This window comes from Macaca mulatta, chromosome 4, assembly GCF_049350105.2.
Source record: "Macaca mulatta isolate MMU2019108-1 chromosome 4, T2T-MMU8v2.0, whole genome shotgun sequence".
Lineage (NCBI taxonomy): Eukaryota > Metazoa > Chordata > Mammalia > Primates > Cercopithecidae > Macaca > Macaca mulatta.
Window position 1 is genome coordinate 152,881,812 of NC_133409.1, and position 22,859 is coordinate 152,904,670.

General features: G+C 46.3%; 2 protein-coding genes across 3 annotated transcripts; one reads left to right on the plus strand and one right to left on the minus strand.

The window, feature by feature from the left end:
* Positions 1-797: 797 nt before the first annotated feature.
* Positions 798-9,457, minus strand: TRIM15 (tripartite motif containing 15). Its single transcript, NM_001114948.1, is given in 7 exon segments — positions 798-1,315; positions 2,127-2,159; positions 2,520-2,635; positions 3,874-3,896; positions 4,608-4,838; positions 5,854-5,949; positions 9,077-9,457. Coding segments are annotated over 7 exon segments (1,398 nt in total).
* A 1,126-nt stretch (positions 9,458-10,583) lies between these two features.
* On the plus strand, positions 10,584-21,076 carry TRIM10 (tripartite motif containing 10). 2 transcript variants are annotated; one of them, XM_028846778.2, is made up of 8 exons: positions 10,584-12,627; positions 13,810-13,905; positions 14,430-14,660; positions 15,652-15,674; positions 15,988-16,103; positions 17,285-17,317; positions 18,535-18,710; positions 19,250-21,076. In XM_028846778.2, the coding sequence occupies exons 1-8, from the start codon at positions 12,199-12,201 to the stop codon at positions 19,331-19,333; spliced, it is 1,188 nt and encodes a 395-aa protein (XP_028702611.2). In that variant the 5' UTR covers positions 10,584-12,198; the 3' UTR covers positions 19,334-21,076.
* The last annotated feature ends 1,783 nt before the right edge of the window (positions 21,077-22,859 follow it).

The following is a 22,859-nucleotide window of genomic DNA, read 5'->3' on the forward strand; positions in this document are numbered from 1 at the left end:
GAGGTTAGACCTGAGCAAAAGCCTCATTTTATTAAACAGTGGGGCCTGGTGATTGTCCCATAGTCTGTCATCAGGGGTGTCCTGACTAAAAGAAGGGACAGGATTGTGTCTTGGTCACAGAGGGATCATCACCCTTCCTCTCTGCTTCTACTCCCTCCAGCCATCTCCGCCCTAAATTGCCAACACAGGCAGCTTCCACTGGATTTAAGCCTTTCCTTCAGTCCCATCAGCACTAATTGGGCATATGGAATCCAGAGGTCTGTGAGTCACACTTTCTTAGGGCACTCTACCAGTCCAGAGAAATGACCAGAAGGGGAAGGAAAGGAAGGGGCCCTGGGGTCCACCCAGAGCTGATGAAGAGGCCCTAAGCCGTGCAAAGGTGGAGGCATCTTCAGGTGTGTGTCAAAGTACGAAGTGAACTGTATAAATTAGTGCAAGTCCAGCAACACCCTGGATTTCCCACGATGATTATTCTGAAACAGTTTAAACATTTTATTTTAGATCTCTTTTTCTGTTTTTTCCCCGAAAGCCCGCTGGCTCCTAGGTTGGCTGTTGCCCTAGGCACAGCTGAGCCCGCCTGTGGTTCTGCACTCGGAGGTGCAGAGAAGGCCGGAGCGTCACAGAGAGGCTCAGGAAGTCAGGGAGCTGAGGGCCTAAGATAAATAAAGTATAAACAACCGCTGTTCGAGACTCAAGCCCCTGTCCTTTCGCCTCACGCGGGCCGCGCGCTGGCCAGGGGCGGACCTGGATACCAGGGAGCCGCTGTCTCCGCTTTGCCGCCCTTCGCGCGCCCCACTTCAGCCTTTCAGGGTAAGGCAGGAACCCTTTTTCCAGACGGCAAAGAAAGGAAAGACTTTGCCGGAGAAAGAGGCAGCGAAGGTGAAGATGGGCTCCTGGGTCTGGGCGTTGAGGAGGGTCACCTGTCCGGCCTCGTAGTCCAGGGCGACGCCCACATAGCGCGGGATCTCGCTCAGCGGCAGGTCGGTGCCCGGGGAGGTGCTGGCCCAGCACTGCTGGTGCGAGATGATCACGGCCCAGACGCCGTCCTCGGCGCTAAGGCCCATCTCCCCCTTCCTCCTCACCCCCTCCCCGGCCACCCCCACCGTGCAGCCGCCGCCGTCTCCGAGCTGCAGGTCAACCTGCCAGCGGTGGCGCCCCGAGGAGAAACCCGGGAAGCCCAGCACCGCCGGAAGCCCGTCGAAGCGCAGGGGGCTGTCTGGCAGGTTCTTCTTCTGCCGGGTGTACCTCACTGACTTCCTGTCTTCCGAGAGAACCAGGCTCCGGCTGGCGGTCTGAGGGTCCAGAGTGATGACCCCTAGAGGGAGGAGAGCGCAGACATCAACAGCGGGCAGCCACCACAGATGTTCCTAGAACAGGCCACGCGCGTGGGAGGCAGAAGGAATACTGGACTTGGGCAGCCTGCCATTGGGCCACTTCTCTGAACCGCCCTTCTACCTAATCAGCCAGTGGTGCTGTAAGGATTTGCTTCTCAAAGTGCAGAGGGAGGGACCAGCAACATCCCCATCGTCTGGGAGCTTGTTAGAAATGCAGAATATTGGGCCCCATCCCACCCTACTAAATCAGAATCTGCATTTTAACAGGATCCCTAGGAGACCTTTCTGCATATTAAGTTTGAAAAGCACTGATCTATACCAGAGTGAGTGAGGTGATGCTTATGGAAACAATTTCTAAATTAAGCACCAATTTAAAAATAAATGTGATTTTTAAAAAAATTGCACATTTGTTCAAATCAATAAAGAGTCCAGCACAATACTGCTAAAAAAACTAGGACTTGATAAATATTTTTCAACCAGTAATATCTATACAAGTAGATGACATTAATTGAGCACTTACTATGAGTCAGGTAATACACTAAGCTCTCTGCAGGTATTAATTCATTTAGTCCTCACAGCTACTTATGGGACAGGTACAGTACCTTTTTCTTTTTTTTTTTTTCATTTTACTGGTGAAGAAAATATTGTGGGACAGAGGCTTAATAACTTGCCCAGTGTCTCAGAGAACTCAAGCAATCAAGCTCCAGAATTCATGCATTTTATTGCTCTGTTTGCTGCCATGGACTGAATGGGCGAATGGAAGAATGACTCCCCAAGTCCCAAGCTGTTTACCTGAATCTATTTCCAGATGATGCGCCAAGTTTTCTGAGGGAAGCAGAAATAGAAAGAGAGATCTGTGACTTATTACTTCTTATAGGCACCCCCAGGGGCAAGGTGTCTTGAATACAATGTGAAGATGAGGACAGAAGCCTTGGCTTCTGCTGTGGTCTAGTGGAGGAGAAGTGGTCCTCACCCTCCTGGAATCTCAGTCCCGCACCTGTCCTTAGGGAGTGGAGGAGATGCTCTAGGAATGGTGCCCCTGAATTAACTGAGATCACTAAGGGAAGGCTCTGGGGAGGGAAGATGTCTTGAGACGGGTTTCGAGGGCAGAGAAGGATGGAGATGGGTGGAAGGCAGGAGGGCAGCTAACGGGACTGGGGAAAACTGCAGCCCCTTCCCCTTTACCTGAGAACATCCTCATCATCTCTGGGAGGGTGAGTATTTTCCTGTGGAAATCACGGATCTTCTTGACAAGGTCAGGAGAGATGGCCTCAGGACTCACAAAAGTCTTCATCTCACACCTGCAGACAGGTTTGGTAACCAGTTAGGTCCAAATTCCAAAAACAATGTTTGGGTGAGACCAAGTGAGGCTAAAATCAGACTAAAGAATGATCTTGGCGTCTGTGGTGAATAATCAGATTGAGTATCGTTTCTTTACTTTTGCTGGAAATGTGTAGTTACTAAAGTAGTAGGCATTTCAGTTAAACCTAAGAGGAACTAATTATAATTACTTCTCAAGAATTGGAGGTAGGCCCCTTTAGGAGAATGTTTGGGTCTGTCGGGGCCGAGGGACAGAGATCATTACCCCTTTTCACCTCTAGAGGGCAACAGGGTACCATTTGGAAACAGCCTTAAACTACCCTTGTGTATGCTCCTATTTGTAAAGGAAAAGAGGCTAGAAGGGAAGAAAAAAAAGGATAAACGAAAATACATATTGCACTGAAAAAAACTCCTGATTCTGGTCCCAGCTCAGTCCTCATCAGACACTTGCTGCGTTACCTTGAACACTCTTCACCCCCCGGGTCTCAGTTTCTTCATCAGACTGGAAGATCCCCAAGCCCTTCTAGATCTAAACCTCTAATGCTCTTTGAAAAGCATGTTTGGAGACACTTCCTGATTCACGGACCCTGGGTTTATCTTCCCTGCACGTAAATAGGCACAAAGCACGTAACAAGTGTTCCCTAGTCACTACACCTCTCCTCATCTCAGTGCAGACTGCTAATGCTTATAGCAGACAGGGAAGGAAAAGGCCATGTGTTTACAATGCCTCTGGCTCCTGGTGGTTGTCCTTTTATAGTAGCATTAGAAAATCCTGAAGGAAACTAGAGATGTGTGTAAAAAATGAATGAATGAAAGAGTAGGCTGGTATTCCCAGTTTCCATGCTTCTCATAGTCTACAGAAAGTATTCCTCCTTTGAATTACATTTTAAATGGTGTTAGATACTGACTCAAGTACTAATAATTTCATAGATTAAATAAATGTTCCTGGATCAACCTAAAAACATGATTATTATTTATAACTTCACTTCTAGGGGAAAAATGTGTCCCCAGTACCAACCAATTTAAATGAACCTTTAGAACGCAAATCTTTAGTGAGTTTGGACTGTTTGTGGACGGTTGAATGAGACAATGTGTCTGCCAGAGTGCCTTTGCTTTCCTGGAAGAGGGGAAGTAAGTGGGTGGCAGTAAGTGACCCTGCCCCTTCGCCTTCAGTCTTGATGTTGAGTAAAAGGAGGCAGGACTGGGGAGTGGGCCCTACCTGCTCTGGTTGACTCTGACGTCCTACAAAAGAAAGATAAGAACATACCTTTAGTTTCCATAAGTCCTTCCTGTCAGGGATTCTGTACATCCTTTTTTTCCTTAAAATATGAGCTCAAAACTCTCCTTCTGCAGAGAGTTGTCCTGTTTAATTACCTACTCATTAGATTGTTCTTTAACACCATGTTTTCTTACTAATTTGGGTCTCTGTAGTCAGTTCATTTGTGCTGGTTTCCCTGTTTCAGCCTTATCTTGGGGGTGGGTTGTGTCTGCAATGATTAGGAGGTGGTGGAGAGCAGGGGCCTGTCTTCAGTTATCAGCTGGACCTGATATGAACCAGTATCACATATTCATAACCACAGCAGACACCAGTTATTGAGTTCTTTCTGTGTACCAGTAACCATGCCAAGCATTTTATATGGATTGTTTCTTATAATTCTGCAACAACTTTGTGAGGGAGGTGCTATTGTTTTCCCCATGCTTAGAGAGGTTAAGAGACTCAGTCAAGTCACACGATTGGAAGAGCCAACATTCAAATCCAAGACTGTCTGACCCTAAAGCCCTTAACCTGACCACAGTGTATGATTTGGGCAATTCTCCAGCCCCTCTGGGTCTGCACTCCCTTAACCTCTCTCTACTTCCCTTTCCTGCCTCTCTCCAGCCCACAGCATGGTGCCCACCCCCTTCCCCGTGGAGTCCCTCTCCTATCACATGAAGTAATAAGGTGTCTCTCACTTGTAGAAGCTCACTTGCTGGCTGCTGACACTTCTCCTCCAGCTCCTTGACCTGGGCTCCAAGCCGGGTGACTTCCTCAGAGACCTTTGTGATATATTCATCCCTCTCCTTCCAAATCTGCTGTTCCAGCTCCTTCAGCCTGGCCAGCAGGAGACACCGCTGTTGCTCCAGCTCCTGCTGCAGCCTCTCAAAAGCTGCTTCCACCTGATGCTTCTTGTTTTCAATCTGAGTCTGCAAGGGATAAAAAGTAGACATGGTTAGGAAGGGGCTCAGAGATAGCTTCCAGGATGATCATCCATATATTTGTTCTTGATTAACAGGGATAGAGAGTAACTAGTTCCAAAACTTATTCTATTTACTAAAACACCTAGAAGTAGAAAGCTCTCAGGATGAACTTACAAGTGATGAGGACTGTGCTACTGTCTTTGCTAGAGATTCTAATAATAATACTACATTATGCTCTCAGAATTATGTTGAAGTTTTCAAAAATATTTCCACAACTACAATACCATCTTAACCCTACTATACCTTCTTAAAGTTAGGGGGGAAGACTGTAGTCATTTCTTAAAGGCAAAAGGAAGTTGTGATACGAGTCAACACAACTTAGTGGGAGAGTGTGTAATTTTGGTTTTAGCCATGGAAATCACCAACTACAGGGCATACTTTGATGAGAGCTGAGGGATAGTGGAGAAGTTGTTTTGTCCCCACACTCTCTCCTTGGTCAAGGTACTAGAAATCCTCACACTGCGATTCCTCCATAACTTTATAGCATGAAAAAAGAGGCATGAGGGACCCAGATGTAGCCACACCATCAGCCTACTGTCCTCAAGGTCAGCCTGTAGTCAGGACTAGAATCCAGACACTAATATACACCTTCTGACCCCAAGCTTCCCATCTGAAGGTGGTGTGTTCAGGCAGACAGACAAAGATGGAAAGAACAATGAATTAAGGGTCAAGAAATCCAGGTTCATTATGAAATTGCACTTTGCTATGTGGCCTTGGGAACATTGCTTTTCTGGACCTCAGTTTTCTGCTCTGTAAAATGTGATATATAAGATGGATCTTGGATTGCAAGACATCAGAACCACTTCTAGTGCCCATGGTCTGAGATCCCAAATGCCTTTGTGCAGCCACAGGAAGGTGAATGAGAACAGTTTGCCAGGAAACAGATACCAGCCAACAGGTTTCCCCAGAGTCTCTTAAGAAAACCTTCAAAGGAAAAGGTAGCCAGTGAAGTGGCCTGTACCAGCAGCACTTGAAGCTTCTGGTCTTCTCGACACTTTACATCCTCAATCTCATCTCTCTCCATGCTCAGAGCTTCCAGTCGACTCCTGAGACGATCCTATGGAGAGAAGAATGGGTGGATAGAGGTGACTGAATTAATAATTCAACTCACAATTATTAACTATCACATCCTGGGCACACTGTTAAGTGCTGAGGGATTCAAAGGTGGAAAAGGCCCAGTCCTTGTACCTAAAGAGAGATCACCATCTCAGGAAGAAGTCAGTGTCGAGTGGCTAAAATACAGACAGACAAATGCAGTAGTCCAGAGGTACACACAGTAAGATGGGAACACAGAGGACAGCTCTGCCTGTAGTCCTAAGGGAAGGTTTGGAAAGCAGAAAACATTTACAGTGCACCTTGAAAGATAAGATAAATTTCCAGTTGAATAGACAGGGAGAGAAAAGGACTTAGTGCCCACAGATGTGAAGGACCTCTTCAAGGAGAACTACAAACCACTGCTCAAGGAAATCAGAGAGGACACAAACAAATGGAAAAAACATTCCATGTTCATGGATAGGAAGAATCAATATTGTGAAAATGGCCATACTGCCCAAAGTAATTTATAGATTCAATGCTGTCCCCATTAAGCTACCATTGACTTTCTTCACAGAATTAGAAAAAACTACTTTATATTTCATATGGAACCAAAAAAGAGCCCACATAGCCAAGACAATCCTAAGCAAAAAGAACAAAGCTGGAGGCATCATGCTACCTGACTTCAAACTATACTACAAGGCTACAATAACCAAAACAGCATGGTACTGGTACCAAAATAGACATATAGACCAATGGAACAGAATAGGGGCCTCAGAAATAACTCCACACATCTACAACCATCTAATCTTTGACAAACCTGACAAAAACAAGCAATGGGGAAAGGATTCCCTGTTTAATAAATTGTGTTGCGAAAACTGGCTAGCTATATGCAGAAAACTGAAATTGGACTCCTTCCTTACACCTGATATAAAAATTAACTCAAGATGGATTAAAGACTTAAATGTAAGACCTAAAACCATAAAAACCCTAGAAGAAAACCTAGGCAATACCATTCAGGACATAGGCATGGGCAAAGACTTCATGACTAAAACACCAAAAGCAATGGCAACAAAAGCCAAAATTGACAAATGGGATCTAAACTAAAGAGCTTCTGCACAGCAAAAAAACTATCATCAGAGTGAACAGGCAGCCTACAGAATGGGAGAAAAAAAAATTGCAATCTATCCATCTGACAAATGGCTAATATCTAGAATCTACAAAGAACTTAAACAAATTTGCAAAGAAAAAAACAAACAACCCCATCAAAAAGTGGGTGAAGGATATGAACAGATACTTCTCAAAAGAAGACATTTATGCGGCCAACAAACACACAAAAAAAGCTCATCATCACTGGTCATTAGAGAAATGTAAATCAAAACCACAATCAAATACCATCTCATGTCAGTTAGAATGGCGATCATTAAAAAGTCAGGAAACAACAAATTCTGGAGACGAAGTGGAGAAATAGGAATGCTTTTACACTGTTGGTGGGAGTGTAAATTAGTTCAACCGTTGTGGAAGACAGTGTAGCGACTCCTCAAGGATCTAGAACCAGAAATGCCATTTGACCCAGCAATCCCATTACTGGGTATATACCCAAAGGATTATAAATCATGCTGCTATAAAGACACATGCATATGTATGTTTATTGCAGCACTGTTCACAATAGCAAAGACTTGGAACCAACCCAAATGCCCATCAATGATAGACTGGATAAAGAAAACGTGGCACATATACACCATGGAATACTATGCAGCCATAAAAAAGGATGAGTTCATGTCCTTTGCAGGGACATGAATGAAGCTGGAAACCATCATTCTCAACAAACTAACACAAGAATAGAAAACCAAACACCACATGTTCTCACTTGTAAGTGGGAGTTGAACAATGAGAGCACATGGACACAGGGAGGGGAACATCACACATCAGGGCCTGTCAGGTCATGTGGGGCTAGGGGAAGGATAGCATTAGGAGAAATATCTAATGTAGATGATGGGTTGATGGGTACAGCAAACCACCATGGCCCGTGTATACCTGTGTAACAAACCTGCATGTTCTGCACATGTATCCCAGAACTTAAAACATAATAAAAATTTTTTTTTTTATAAAAGAAGAAGACTTAGTGGCCCTGAATTGTATACTTAAAAAGAGAGAGGTGGAAGAAGGTGAGAAGAGTATTCTAGGAGGAAGAGACTATGTTCAAAAAGTACTGGAAGCAGGAATGAATAAGACAGTTCGGGAAAATAACAGCAAATGCAGCTCAGTCTGGCTAGACATATGGTGCCTTGAGGAGGGTGGCTGAGCGATGAGGCTGGATGGGGAGGAAGGATCCCGACTACAAAGGGCCTTGAATGTCTTGCAAAAGACATTGGACTTTCTTTGGGCACTAGGGATACATGGGAGGATTTTGAGCAGAGAAGTGACTTTGTGTTTTAGGAGGATCTGTCTCCCAGCAGATTGAAAGGTGACTGGAAAGGGTGGGAATGGAGACAGGGAATGCAGTTGAGACTGCAAAGTCTGGGCAAGAGATAGGGAGAACCTGGCTGACAGGATAAGGCAGAATTAAAGATTTGGGAGATGTTTCTAAGGAAACCACTTCCAGACCTGGTGACTGGTTGACAAGGGAGAGATCTGAGAGGCTGACGGAAAAGTGCCCCAAGATCAGATGGAAAATTCTCACAATTCTGGACGACTGCCGCCCTCCCTTTCTCAAGAAGGAGAGTAGTGCTAGCAGGTTCCCCAGCTCCTCCCTCCCCTCTGCGCCCTGGCAGTCAGGGCCCTAGAAATCCCATTTCCAGTCTGGATCCTGGGAGAACAAATTCACCCTGCCCATAATCTGCAGAAGATTCCACTTGCACTGCAGCTTTCTTTCCATAGTGAGTGAAGCCAAGGCTACAGTTCTTTGCACTCCATCTCTGAGGGGTCCTCTGAGAGCTGGAGCTGAAGTTCCCCCCAGACCAGGAACTAGCACACATCCAAGGTGGAGCCTATCTGCCTTCAGTCTGGGAATGCCTCGAAAGTCCCTATAACCTTAGGGTTCCCTGATGTGGAAGCCAGGTCTTTCATCCAGATCCCCACCCGATTTCCTCCCATCATAACAGGACATCATCCTGCCCCAAACAGGCCCTAGGTAAAGTCACACTTCTTACCCGGTAGGGCTGAATGGCTTCGTCCAGGAATCCCACGGTGTGCGCCTGGTGGGTGGGACCTTCTCTGCAGAACACACAGAGGAACTCGGCGTCGTTCTCGCAGAAGAAGTAGATCTTCTCCCCGTGCTCCTCGCAGTAAGTCTCTCCCAGCGGGCCCAGGGGCACAGGGGCCATGGGAGTCTCTGCCTGCTCCTCCTCTTGGCAGAGCGGGCAGAGCAGGATCTTGCCCGAGGACTGGGCCCCCATCTGGGAGAGCGTGGGGAGGCAGAGCCGGCAGAAGGTGTGCCCACAGGGAGCGGTCACCGCATCCTCCAGCGGCCCCACACAGAGGGTACAGGCGGGCAGCTCGTGGACCACCTTCAGGGACGGGGTTGAGGGCATCACGGTGCCTTCCCCAGCCCGTCCACTCCGGCCTCCTTCTCAGACCACGCGAATTCCCTTTCCCTGAAATCGAGTCACACTTACACGAATCGCAGAGTGAAAGGGCTGCAAGGCAGAGAGAGAGAGAGAGAGAGAGAGAGACAGGAATGCCAGCACAAGGAAGCCACCCGGCTCCGCCTCCTGTGCTCCCTAGAATCCTGGCCACCACCTATCAGCGGAGTGGGTCCAAATTCCAGGGCGTCTTGAATTACCCAGAATTTCCCAGTGGCGGCCAAGTAAACCAGTTCTTTACTCCTGGCTCCTTCTGGTCCCTAGGGTGGAGAACAGAGCACACCATGAGGTCACAGGGAACCGGGGTTTCCTGGAATCTCTAGACCACAGTGGCTGGGGAGAAGTGGGGAGCAGACGCTTCCTGTCAGATTGAGCAGGTGGGTGCCATAAACTTCTAGCTTTGAGGCGTGCCCACAGCATCAAAGTCCAAGCTGGAGTGAGAGGTGTGGACGTCGGGAGATTCTGTGGGAAGTGTGTGGGCGGGACGCTGTTTTGACACTGCGGGTCGGGTGTAAGGATTGCTCATCGGGACCCCTCTTCTCCCCTTTCCTCCCTCGCCACATCTGCCCATGGTGGCCCCTCCTATGGTCCCAAATCCCCCACCACCTGGCACAACAGTCCCCGCAGGGGTTCGGGTAACACTGGACGATCTTATTTATTTATTTATTTATTTATTTATTTATTTATTTATTTTTCACTGTAGCAGGGAGAAGGCAAGAAACCGTAATGCAAATGATTTATGTTGATACACGTTAGAAAATGATTAGTCAAAAAGATAAACAGTTTCAGCCACATTTATCTAGGGTTTAGTATTTTTATATTACTACATTCAATTTTAATAACCCTCTAGACAAACATTATTACCTTCATTTTTACAGAGAAAGAAATGTAAACTGACTTTCCAAATGTAAAGTGACTTTCCAGAGGTCATGGGGCTAGAAAGTATCATGTCAGGGAAGATCCCAGTCTCCTGGAGTAAAGCCCTATGCTCCTCCCACACCCGACGCCAGGACCAAGATCAGCTGCCACGGTCTTTCATCCACGCGCTCACATCTGTGGATAAAACCAGGCCTTCCCCCATTCTCCCACTGGGTGATCAGCCTAGCCCCTTGTGGTTGCTCCCTTTTTACTCTAATCACTTCATCTCCTCCCCTTCCCACCCGATCTCTGCTCTTCCTGCCACCAGTGCAGCCCAGGAGCCAATTTGTCCAATACCGAAGCCACCAGTCACATGTGTCTACTGAGCACTGAAATGTGGCCGGTCTGAATGGCGGCGTGCTGTATATATAAAATACACACCGGATTTCTTTTTTTTTTTCTTTTTCTTTTTTTTGAGATGTAGTCTCGCTCTGTTGTCTAGGCTGGAGTGCATTGGTGCGATCTCGACTCACTGTAAGCTCTGCCTCCCGGGTTCACACCATTCTCCTGCCTCAGCTTCCCGAGTAGCTGGGACTACAGGTGCCCGCCGCCACACCCGGCTAATTGTTTTTGGTATTTTTAATAGAGACGGGGTTTCACCATGTTAGCCAGGATGGCCTCGATCTCCTGACCTTGTGATCCACCCACCTTGGCCTCCCAAAGTGCTGGGATTACAGGCATGAGTCACCGCGCCTGGCCAACACACTGGATTTCAAAGTCTTTGCACAAATTAAAAAATGTAAAATATCTTATTAATAACTTTTTATAAGGATCACATACTGAAATGATAATATTTTGGAAATATAGGACCAAATAAAAAAATCATTAAAATTACTTTCTCCTGTTTAGACTATTTTTATATGGCTCCTAGGAAATTTTAAATTGCATATGTGGCTCACATTGCATTTATGTTGAATGACATTGCTTGGAAGACATAGATCTGACAGCATATTATTTATGGTCACTCACCTTCTTACTTGTGTGCCTTGGGCAAGCTGAATAACCTGGCTGGGCCTCAGCTTTCTCATTTATGAAATGGAGATCCTAATAGCACTGATGTTGCAGAGCAGACACAAAAATAAGATCATACTTTTAAATTGCTTATATCAATGTAAGATGTACCGTCATCGTAAATAAATTCTGGCCATTGCTAGTTTTCTTTCTCCTCCCCAGCATAGGGAATATTCCAGCCTCTTTCGAGGCTTGCGACAGGCCAGTTGAGGCATCTCCATTTCAGTTGCTGGTGCAGTGTACACCCTGGCACAAGGACCTTATCTGAGCCTCACACTCTCCTGCTTGCTGATGGGCAAGCCCTGGGCTGGCTGATACCTCCAATCTCTTTGGAGACAGCTGGCCATATTGCAGGAAGGCTGGAGTGGCATCTCCACTCTGTGGCCCAGTCTCCCACCTGCCCCCAAAAGAATATTTCTTTTGACAGTGGACAGCTGACATATCACCACTTTCCTTCTACTGTGAGTGTATCTGGATGGACAGAAAGGAATGGCCAGCCCCTGGTTATGGTCATCTAAGATCACCTCTGAAATGCTGTGAGCCCCTCTTCCTTCCTTTCCTCTGCTATTTCCCATCTCTGCTGTTGGCAGGAGAATAGAATCCTGGCTGCCAGATATGCAAGTGTGTGACGATATGGGTGCTGGTGCATATTTAATATGTCCCTGTGTCCAGCCATGTGCACATGTGGGTGTGTGAGTGTGTGGCCCAGCCCTTCCCCCGTGGCCAAGCAGAGAGGGTGGCCTTGAGGAAGCCATAGCAGCATGGCCTCTGCTGCCTCTGTGACTAGCCTGGCAGATGAAGTCAACTGCCCCATCTGCCAGGGTACCCTGAGGGAGCCGGTCACTATCGACTGCGGCCACAACTTCTGCCGGGGCTGCCTTACTCGCTACTGTGAGATCCCAGGCCCAGACCTGGAGGAGTCCCCTACTTGCCCACTCTGCAAAGAACCCTTCCGTCCTGGGAGCTTCCGGCCCAACTGGCAGCTGGCTAACGTGGTGGAGAACATCGAGCGCCTCCAGCTGGTGTCCACACTGGGTTTGGGAGAGGAGGATGCCTGCCAGGAGCACGGAGAGAAGATCTACTTCTTCTGTGAGGATGATGAGATGCAGTTGTGCGTGGTGTGCCGGGAGGCTGGAGAGCACACTGCCCACACCATGCGCTTCCTAGAGGATGCGGCGGCTCCCTATAGGGTAGGAAGAGGGAACTGGGGGATCCCAGGGTGGACTGGACAGCACTAACAGAAACAGCAGAGTTGTGGATTATTTAGGCCACCCGGAGGCCAAATTCTTTCTCCTGACTTACATGATCACCCAGGCAATAGACCCAGGCATGGAAAATTATGTTTATGTTTTATGTTTTTTTGAGTGTGTTCTGTATTCACTTGTGGCCAACAGATAATGGGAGTTCAACAAATACTTGTTGAATGAATGAGTGACCAGAACATGAGTGTGTATGTCTGTGCCATGGATCAGGTGTGTCTGAAGTTTGTATCTGAGGGAATGATTGTACAAACAGTGTGTATATGTGTTAAAGTTTGCATGTTTAGAAGTGTGTCTGGTGTGTTTGTGTGGGAGTCTGAGTATGTACGTATTTGAGTGTGTGAGTGTAACTGAGAGCTCCTGTTTGTGAAAAATTCATGTTTACATATATTCAGGTTGGGTAAATACATGTGGCATGCCATTTTATCTGTCATTAAATGAGTGTGTGCTAGTTTTAGTTGTTTATGCATTGTGTTTATGAATTGTGTTTTAGTACATGTTTGTGTGTGGATGTCTTAATTAGTTAATTAGCAACTGATAGTGAGAATTCTAATATATCTTTGAACACACATATTTATAATGTATGTGTACCTGTTCCTAACTCTATTCTGGAGCAAATAATTTTGAAAACAATTTATCAATTATTTTTACATTACCCAAGTTTCTTCTCCCTTTTGGAGTCATATACAGATAATTGATTCCAGTAACAAGGGAGGGTTATTATTTACACATGTTCCTTTGGGATGTGTCGGAAACTGGAATGATTTCAGTGCAGGGCATATCAAACTCAGGACAGACCCCAGATACCACTTACCGAAGCAAAACACAATAGAATGTTTAACCTGAAGAAAGACTCAAGTGGGAAAACCAAGTCACAGCTTCTAGTGGCACAGGAGAAAGGGGAAAGTCCTGACCCAAAGTCTTGGAGACAAATCAAGAGGAACAGACCTAAAGGGAGGAAGCTGTCAGGGTGGTGAAGGCTCGGGGATTGTCAGCTAAGGAAGAGACTCCTCTCCTGGGGCCATTTCATTCCTGGAGGCAGAGGGTCAGATGACAAGACAACCCTGAACAAATAAATATCCATCTTGAGTATTTTATGTTCCTTCTCCCCAGGAACAAATACATAAGTGTCTTAAATGTCTAAGAAAAGAGAGAGAGGAGATTCAAGAAATCCAGTCAAGAGAAAATAAAAGGATGCAAGTCCTCCTGGTAAGTCATCACCCCTTCCCCAGGTTCCTCCCCTTCCTCACGGTCCAATGTCTTCCTGAAACTGAGGCAACATAGATTATAGGGCTTTGAAGTTATTATGAGTTTAAATCCTGACTCTGACACTAACTCTATGACCTCAAGCAACTCTCCAACTTCAGTTTACTTATCTGTAAAATGGAGAGTAAAAATCATCATGATCTCATTGAATTACTGTAAGTATTAAATGAGACTGTGACTGTAAAGTAGCTCGGGGCTGTGCATATAATGTGCTTTTCATACAAGACAGGAGGTAGGATGTCCCCACCACCTCCTCCTACACCTCCTCTAAGCCCTACCCCCTTTTAGAAGCTGCAGCAGATGGTGCTGAGACAGCACTGTGAGTCTTGCTCCCTGAAATGGGATGACAGGTGAAGAGGAAACCATGGTGCAGTTCCAGATCCACCTGGGGACAGGGTAGAAGGAAGAGGAGCAGAGGGAGAAGGAGGAAGCAAACTTTCTCTTGGGCTCTCCTCCTGCCCCCTCAGACTCAGGTGTCCACCAAGAGACAACAAGTGATTTCTGAGTTCACATACCTGAGGAAGTTTCTAGAGGAACAGCAGAGCATCCTCTTAGCACAATTGGAGAGCCTGGATGGAGACATCTTGAAGCAACAGGATGAATTTGATTTCCTGGTTGCTGGAGAGATCTGCCGGTTTAGTACTCTTATTGAAGAACTGGAGGAGAAGAATGAGAGGCCAGCAAGGGAGCTCCTGACGGTGAGGCCTGAACCTGAACCCTGCCCCACCTGTGCTGTCCTGTGACTCTTGTATCTTTGCCTTGCCTAAGTCATGTCTCCCTGACTCACACATCTCTGTATCCCAGATGGGAGGTGGGTCAGAGGACCAGAAGGTCTCAGTTCTGGTTCATGCTTTTCCAAGTGTTCCCTGGTCACTTTTTGCTCTTTGGTCTCCGCCTCTCCATCCCACCATCTGCCAAAAAGGGAGGATACTTCCCTTAAATATTTCACAGGGCTTTTGTGAGGATCCAACAGTGAGATGGAAGTGAAAGTAGCACTTGGAAAAGTATTAAGTACATTGCAAACCATTCTCTATAGCCTGCATGTCACCATCCACCAGTCAGGAAGTTTGTGCTGGTCTATTTCACTTCCTCACACTGGAGGAGAGATATTGGGGTCCCCACAAGGTATTGGAAAGGCAGCATGACTTAGAAGGATGCCCTCAGGACTGAGAAACAGGAGACCTTGGTATGAGACTTACTTTGCCTCTAATGAGCAGGGGAAGGTCACCTCATCATCTTTATCTAAAAAATAAAGGCTTTGGGCTCTGATCTCCAGAGGTGGGTGAGTCCTAATGCTCTGTGACTCTACACATCTGGTATCCTTTTCCTGTTCAGGGCTAGAAATGTATTTTGTATTTTCCAGTCATAAGAAAAGTGGGAGGTACCTGGGCAACATAACAAAATCCCATCTCTACAAAAAAAAAAAAAAAAAAAAAAAATTAGCCAGGCATGGTGGCACACCCTTGTACTCCCAGCTACTCAGGATGCTGAGGTGGGAGGATCCCTTGAGCCCAGGAGGTTGAGGCTGCAGTGAGCCGTGATCACGCCACTGTATTCCAGCCTGGGCACCGGAGTGAGACCCTTTCTCAAACAAACAAACAAAAAATAAATAAATAAAATAAAAATTTAAAAAAGAAAAAATGGAAAGGAGAAGCTGGAAACTGAATCCCTGGTTTCTCTTTCTCCTAGGATATCAGAAGCACTCTAATAAGGTAAGCAATATAATTTCTCTCTTTTCTTTTTCCATATAAATATACACGCATGTACCGCATGCCTAGTTATTGCCACACAAGTATATAACATTCTCACTTAAGAATGTAAATTTATGTATAAACCTCTATATACCCAAATGCCTTCTCAGGTATACCCATAGATGCCCAAAAATGGGCAGTGGGATTCATCCATAGGAAGTATGTCTGCCTGCGGGAACTAGCACCTTCATGCCGTTTTAGAAGATGACCGGCTGAGTCTGGAGACATTATTAAGGATGATAATTCCCTGACCCAATCATTTCTGTGCCCCTAGATGTGAAACCAGAAAGTGCCGGAAACCAGTGGCTGTGTCCCCAGAGCTGGGCCAGAGGATTCGGGACTTTCCCCAGCAGGCCCTCCCGCTACAGAGGGAGATGAAGATGTTTCTGGGTAAGAGAATCCCAGGCCTCCACAGAGCACAGGTGGCCATGAAGCCCGGGTTTAGGAGTGGACTCCACGCTCCACTGCTGAAAGGTGTGACTTTGGAAAGGTTTATTCGTTCCTGTGCCTTGATTTTCTTATTTGCAGATTTTTATAAAATCTGCCTATTAGGATACTGTGACGATGAAGAAAGAGAATAAAGGTGAATGTTTCTGGTGAAAAAGTTAAACTGATCTTAAAATAATTCAACAAATCTGATCAGTGGTCATTAAGCAATATGAAAGATAATGATTAACAGTATATCATTCTTAATAAATTAAAAAATCCCACAGCAACATTTGTAATACGTGATAAGTTTTTGATGATGAGCATTGTTAATTAATAGCCAGCCACAGTATTTATCTTGACCCTGTGGTAGCTGGCCCGTCCCTCCCTCCTTCTCACTTTCCTTCTGTAAGTCTGGCTCTCAGAGTTGGACGGTCCTGCGGGGACTGTGCTCCATTTCCTTTTCCGGAACAGGGAGTGGTGGTGGTAAGGGGCGGGAGAGGGTTTGGAACGAGAGTCAGGAATGGGATATGGCTCTCTGCCAACCACCTCCTCACTAACCGTGACAGAATGAATGATGACACCAATTTTTAAATGACTCACTCACAGTGATGTCACCCTAGAAGGACTTTTCCCATAAGTCCATTTCCTGCAAATACTTCCAGTGGCCTGACAGTGAAAGAAATTTTACTCTAATCAAAGACTGACCTTTGACTCTCCCCAAAATTATTTCCAAGTGGAATAATAAATAAATGAACCCATTTCTCTATTCATTAAGCTGATATTTCTTCAGCATTTACTATGTCCTGGGCTCTGCGGGTACAGAGGTGAGCAAGGCAGACATGGTCCCTGTTTGCTCAGGGCTAGGGCAGTGGGGCTCACAGCAGTAGCAGCATTGCCCAGGAACTTGTTACAAATACGGATGTTCAGCTTCACCCCAGAGCACCTGAATCTGAAACAGGCGTGTTTTAGCAAAAGTGCTCCAGATGATTCTGATGCAAGCTTGGAACCACTGGCCTAGAGGATTCCAGCTTCCATTCTTCTTCTTGTCGCTTCCCTCTTCTGGGCCTCAGTTTCCTCATCATTAAGTGCCTGATAGTTTTGTAAAACTAATAAAATCTCATCCTGGTTTATTTTCTTTACAGAAAAACTACACTTTGAGTTGGACTATGAGCCAGGTAAGCAGCCTATGTCAGGATGGGAGAGAATGAGAAGTCCTTGAAAAGGAGAGACAATTTTGCAGGATTCTATCTGGGCACTACAATAGTCATAATATACACCCATGCATACATATGCACATCATAGATATTATATATGCACATATGTGCTTGTATAGAATACGTGTGTGTATATATGTGTGGATGTGTGTCACATTCTTTGTAAGGCTCTCAGGAGAACCATGAAGAAAGGACAAGCACATACACATACTACATTCGTGGTACAAAGCTCACATCCTGATCTGCACATGCTGAGTAGATAGAAAGTTAACACAGAATGGGATAAGGTCCATTTGGGAATGCTTCTGCATAAAGGGGACTTTGATCTGGGTTTATAATCACATCTTTAGAACTGTGAAGAACCCCTGCTTCCTCTCAGATGTCATTTCACAGATGACAGAAGGAGGGTGGCCTGTGGGTGGGAAAGAAATGAACAGAAGGGACCCCTTCAAGGCTGTCGTTTCTCAATCAACCAGCCTAAGAACCTGGGAGTCACAGAGTTGTTGGAGGGGGTTCTCTAACCCATGGATGGGCCTAAATTTATGGAAGCTTCTCAATTTATGAATACTAAAAGTAACAAAATGCAAAGCTCTGCAGCAGCTTTTGGTGTTAGAAAGTGGTCCTCAGACTGACAGTTTCAGAATTACTGAGGCAGAGTGAATAACCCAGGCGTGAGCCAGAGAGCCTGCCAAGAGGGAAGACTGTAAATGAGTCACCAGTGCCCTGGGAGGAAAGCTGGGAGGAATCATGAAGTTTGGACTGAAGGGAGAAATGTCTCTGCACTCCGGGATAGAGACAGGAGGAGGGGAGAATGTGGTGTATTGGCCCCAGGAGAGCCGAGCTGGCACACACAGCTGTGGAAACTAACCAATTTACGATGAGCAGAAGAGCTTTCCCAAGGACCACATGGAACTAAACGAGAGCTTTCACATCCTCTGAGGCAGGCTTTTCAGGCTTTACACGTGCACGAATCACCTGGGCATCTTGTTAGGATGCAGATTCTGAGAGTGTATATCAAACAAGTTCCCAGGTGATGCCACACTGTTAGTCCATGTAGGCACTAGACCTGTTTTTGGTAATAATAACACTAACAGGTGGGGCCCAGGGGGAGTTTCTAGGCCTTCCTTGGAGGTGATGGCATGTCTGCTGACATCTGTCCCTTTTGGTTATCCCCACAGCTCACATTTCTCTAGACCCTCAGACTTCCCACCCCAAGCTCCTCTTGTCCGAGGACCGCCAGCGGGCTCAGTTCTCCTACAAATGGCAGAACTCGCCAGACAATCCCCAGCGTTTTGACCGGGCCACCTGTGTTCTGGCCCACACTGGCATCACAGGGGGGAGACACACGTGGGTGGTCAGTATAGACCTGGCACACGGGGGCAGTTGCACCGTGGGCGTGGTGAGCGAGGATGTGCAGCGGAAGGGAGAGCTTCGACTGCGGCCAGAGGAGGGCGTGTGGGCTGTGAGGCTGGCCTGGGGCTTCGTCTCGGCTCTGGGCTCCTTTCCCACACGGCTGACCCTGAAGGAGCAGCCCCGGCAGGTGCGGGTTTCTCTTGACTATGAGGTGGGCTGGGTGACCTTCACCAATGCTGCCACCCGAGAGCCCATCTACACCTTCACTGCCTCCTTCGCTAGGAAGGTCATTCCCTTCTTTGGGCTGTGGGGCCGAGGGTCCAGTTTCTCCCTGAGCTCCTGAGAAGGGGCAGTTACCTACCCTCCTCTAAGTACAGGACTCAAATCAACCCAAGAACCACGTGGACTTGATCCCTGGCTGAGTTACCTGGACGACTTGGAATAGAAATGACTGCTTTAGAAGATGGGATGGGGCCGGTTGGTAAGGGATAGAGGAGAGGACACTCAATCTACTGATCAAGCCCTTTCTTCAATGCCCAGTGGATGGCCAGGGTACCTGGGTACTCAGGCTGCTGCCAGCTCTCCTCACCACCATCCTTGCTAGGCACAGAAGTAGCTGCATAGACAGAGCACTGGATTGAAGTCAGAAGACCTGGGTTCTTGAAGAAGCCTTGTAACCAGTTGTATGACTTTAAACAAGATATCTCACCTCTTTTCATCTTGTTTTCTTCCAATAATGTTAGAGTTCATGTAGTCACATTCTCTAGAACCATTTATTTTGTGTTAACTATGAACCAAGCAATGTGGTAGCTACTGGTGATTTGAAAAAATATATATATTTAAAAACCTGTTATGTATCTGAAAGAGCTCTTGGGAAGACAGAGAAACATAAAGAGGAAATTACAGCACAGTATGGTGGGTGCTATGGGAGGTCCAACCACAGCATTATGGGAGCTCAGGGGAAGGAGTGTAGCCCAACCTGGAGGGAGAGGGTGAGTGGGGGATGGCTTTCTGAAAAGGGTGGTCTAAAGGATGTCTGTGGTCAATAGGGAAAGAGGGGAAGAAGTATCTTAAGAAGAGGAAACAGCAGAGAACTGGCTGGATGACCTGTGACTCATGGAGCACTGGGTCATCTCCATTGCCCTCATGGGCAGATGTGTGCCATCCCCAGCTGGCACCACTCACTGCCTCCTTCCTCCTGGTGGTGCCACTTCTGGCTGAGATGAAGGTGCAGGGCCTGGGGGCAGGCGGGCATAAGGCATAGCCATAAATCGTAACCCAAGAACCACACTCAGCCCCTGGGGAAATTGTCTTCCTGATCAGTTGATTACCATCTGAGGTCAAGAAATGAGATAGTGGAAGCAAATGGGTCACAAATAGCTCAGCTGTGGGCTCAGAAATTGCTAGGTAAAAGAATTCCAGAAGGCCAGGGCATAAGTTGGATGACCTATGACCTTTAGCCTAAAGACTTGAGACTACCGTAGTTGTGACTACAGTAGTGACATCTGAGAAATGGGATGGAAGAGTGACCATATTTTATTTTCTAGTTCTTATCAATATTGTATTTCATTTTGCATAATCATGCCCTTCACTGACAGACTCTTTAACATCATCTCTGTTTACTCTGCTCAGATGTAAACTACAATGCTCTGTCATCTCCCTACTGGGTCTCCTGGGAGGAGGGGAGCCATCCAGGGTGCAGTCTCTAAGGCAGAAGGCACGGCGTGCTTAGGCCCAAGCTTAGAATTCAATTGAGAAGTTCTGTTGTTCATCCTTAGCTCAGCAGGTAGAAAAGAGGGGGAGATCAGAAGCCAGGGATTAGAGATTGAATTGCTTTCCCTGAAAGTGTGCAGTATCTCATTAAAATGTTGTATATTCAAAAAAATATAGACACACACAAGTGCCTATATAATGATAAAACATATCCAAAACACCCAAACCTGTGATTCCACTCAAAAGTAGATCCTATTTTTCTGTTTATTTTTATTGGCTTTAGCCATGTCTTTTGAAAGGACTATTATCCTCTAAAATGTATGTGTATGAAGATCCTGGCTTGCTGTTGGGGAGCTTTACACACCTTGTGTCACTTTATCTTGGTAACTAGCCAAGATTACGCAACCAGTTCATCCGTGTCTGACCCAGGAACTCTTAACTGCTGTGCTGCGCTGCCTCATTCAGAGAGAGATGCCTGCATGGGTCCTGGTGATTATTTTAATGCTGGCTACACCCCCACAAGTGACTTGGATTCAGAAATACAATTTATATTTCTTCTTTTTAAATTATTTTATTTTTTTTAATAGTCATATGTCAGTGAAAACAATTTATATGTCTTACACTGAGAAATAAAACTGCTCATAAGTGAAAACACTCATGTTGGTCTGTCAGTTCCTGCTTCTCCCCTAGGGTAATTTTACTTGAAGTTTACTTGTTTTCAGAGTACGGAGTCAGCACAAGGGAAGTTGACAGATCCTAAAACCTGGTAACTTCAAGATAAGGCAGCTTAATGAACCTCCTCGCTCTGCTGGCCGGAAGTGGGACTCTGGGTTCACTCCCCAGGAAGTGCTCAAGTCTAGAGGCCCCAGAGTCCCAGCTGCTCTTTCCGATTCTGAAGGACTGTTGCACACTTGTAACGTCCACAGTTTACATCTCATTTTTCACAGCTTACATGGTAGCAACCCTTTCTATTGCAAAGAAGTGAGACCCACTCAAGTTAGTTCAAATAATAGGTAAGTTTATTATAAGGGCAGAAATAAGGAAAATGGGATTTTCCACCATGAGCCAGTCCTCGTGAGAAGCTATGTCAGGGGTGAGTGAGTTGGTGGGGTCACCACTTGTTCGTGTAGGAAGAACTAGAGATTCCAAAAATGTTGATAACAATAACACACATAGAACTCATTTTGGCCAAACACCATAATAAATATTTGTATATATCAACTCATTTAATCCTCACAACAACCCTAGGAGGTAGGTGCTGTTATTAATATGCCTATCTTGTACATAACAGAACTGAGACATGTGGAGGCTGAGCAGCTGGTCTCAAATCAGCCGATAGTGAGTAGCAGAGCCAGCATTTGAATTCTTGTGGTTCGGCTCCTGAGTCTCTGCTCATGACCGTTGGTATGTTGTATGCCCAGGACCTACCGGTAAGAAGTGGGCTCGAAGTCCAAAGAAACGTGAAGACTGGATCTTCCTGCGGCTCTCAGTAGCATGGGTTGTGGACACCTGTTCCAATACATCGTGGCTGCACATGCAGCTCTGATTCTCTCTGTGTCTGCTCTTCTTGCCAACTAATGACACATTCATCAAGGATCCCTTCTGAATCTCCAAGAGGACCTGATGGTTTCAGTTAATTACTATTGTCCCTCTTTGATAAGGTCTTCCTTGACAGGTGACCTCACAGACTTGTTTGGCCAATTATCTGCTGTTCAGACTCCCACCCCAGCCCGATCATCTGCGGTCACGTCAGAAGGGACCAAGGGGGGCCTGGAAGGCATCTTCAGTATAACTGACTTCTCTCCTGTGGAGAGACCCTGGGGACTGTCAGTCTCCTCCCACTCCTGGTACAAGTTCTCTTGGTGACATTAACTCCATCTGGGATGCAGGAATTGCTAGCTGTCACCTTCAGGGGTGTTCTTTCCTTGGCTAATGTCTTGCTCTTAGATTTGGGATCTTATGTTTCTCTGAGATCTGCAGCTTTGTGCCAAATAACTATATCTTTTTTCTGAACATCTACAGCAGGCTCTTTCTCCTCCTCTCTCCTTCCAACCCCCAACTCTCTGCCCCAGTACTTCTTGTGCAAATGATCCAGATTGGCTTTCCTTAAACACCACTTCTCCTTTCATTCCTGACTCAGAAACTTCACTATATCTTGGTGTCATCCATTTAGTCTGTTGACTTCTGGTCTTCCCCATTCCTGAACATTCCAGCCTAACCAGGTCAGTTTCCTCACACTCCTACAAAGGTGCCGTGACTTTTTCCTACCTCTATGCTTTCATTCATGTGGTTACCATGACCGAGAATGTTCTCACCTTCCTCTCCCACTTGTCCAATCCCCACCTCCCCCACAAAACCTACCCTGACTTTCCCAGCCTCTCTGTGTCTTTCCTCTGAATTCCCAGAGCACTTAGCCCTTGTGATACCTAATTCAGTG

Bases quoted from the DNA above. Each gene is read 5' to 3' on its own strand.
- TRIM10 (XM_028846778.2), top strand. From the start codon at position 12,199: ATGGCCTCTGCTGCCTCTGTGACTAGCCTGGCAGATGAAGTCAACTGC. The intron at 13,906-14,429 runs GTAAGTCATCAC...CTGCCCCCTCAG, and splicing joins AAAGGATGCAAGTCCTCCTG to ACTCAGGTGTCCACCAAGAG. The intron at 15,675-15,987 runs GTAAGCAATATA...CTGTGCCCCTAG, and splicing joins ATCAGAAGCACTCTAATAAG to ATGTGAAACCAGAAAGTGCC.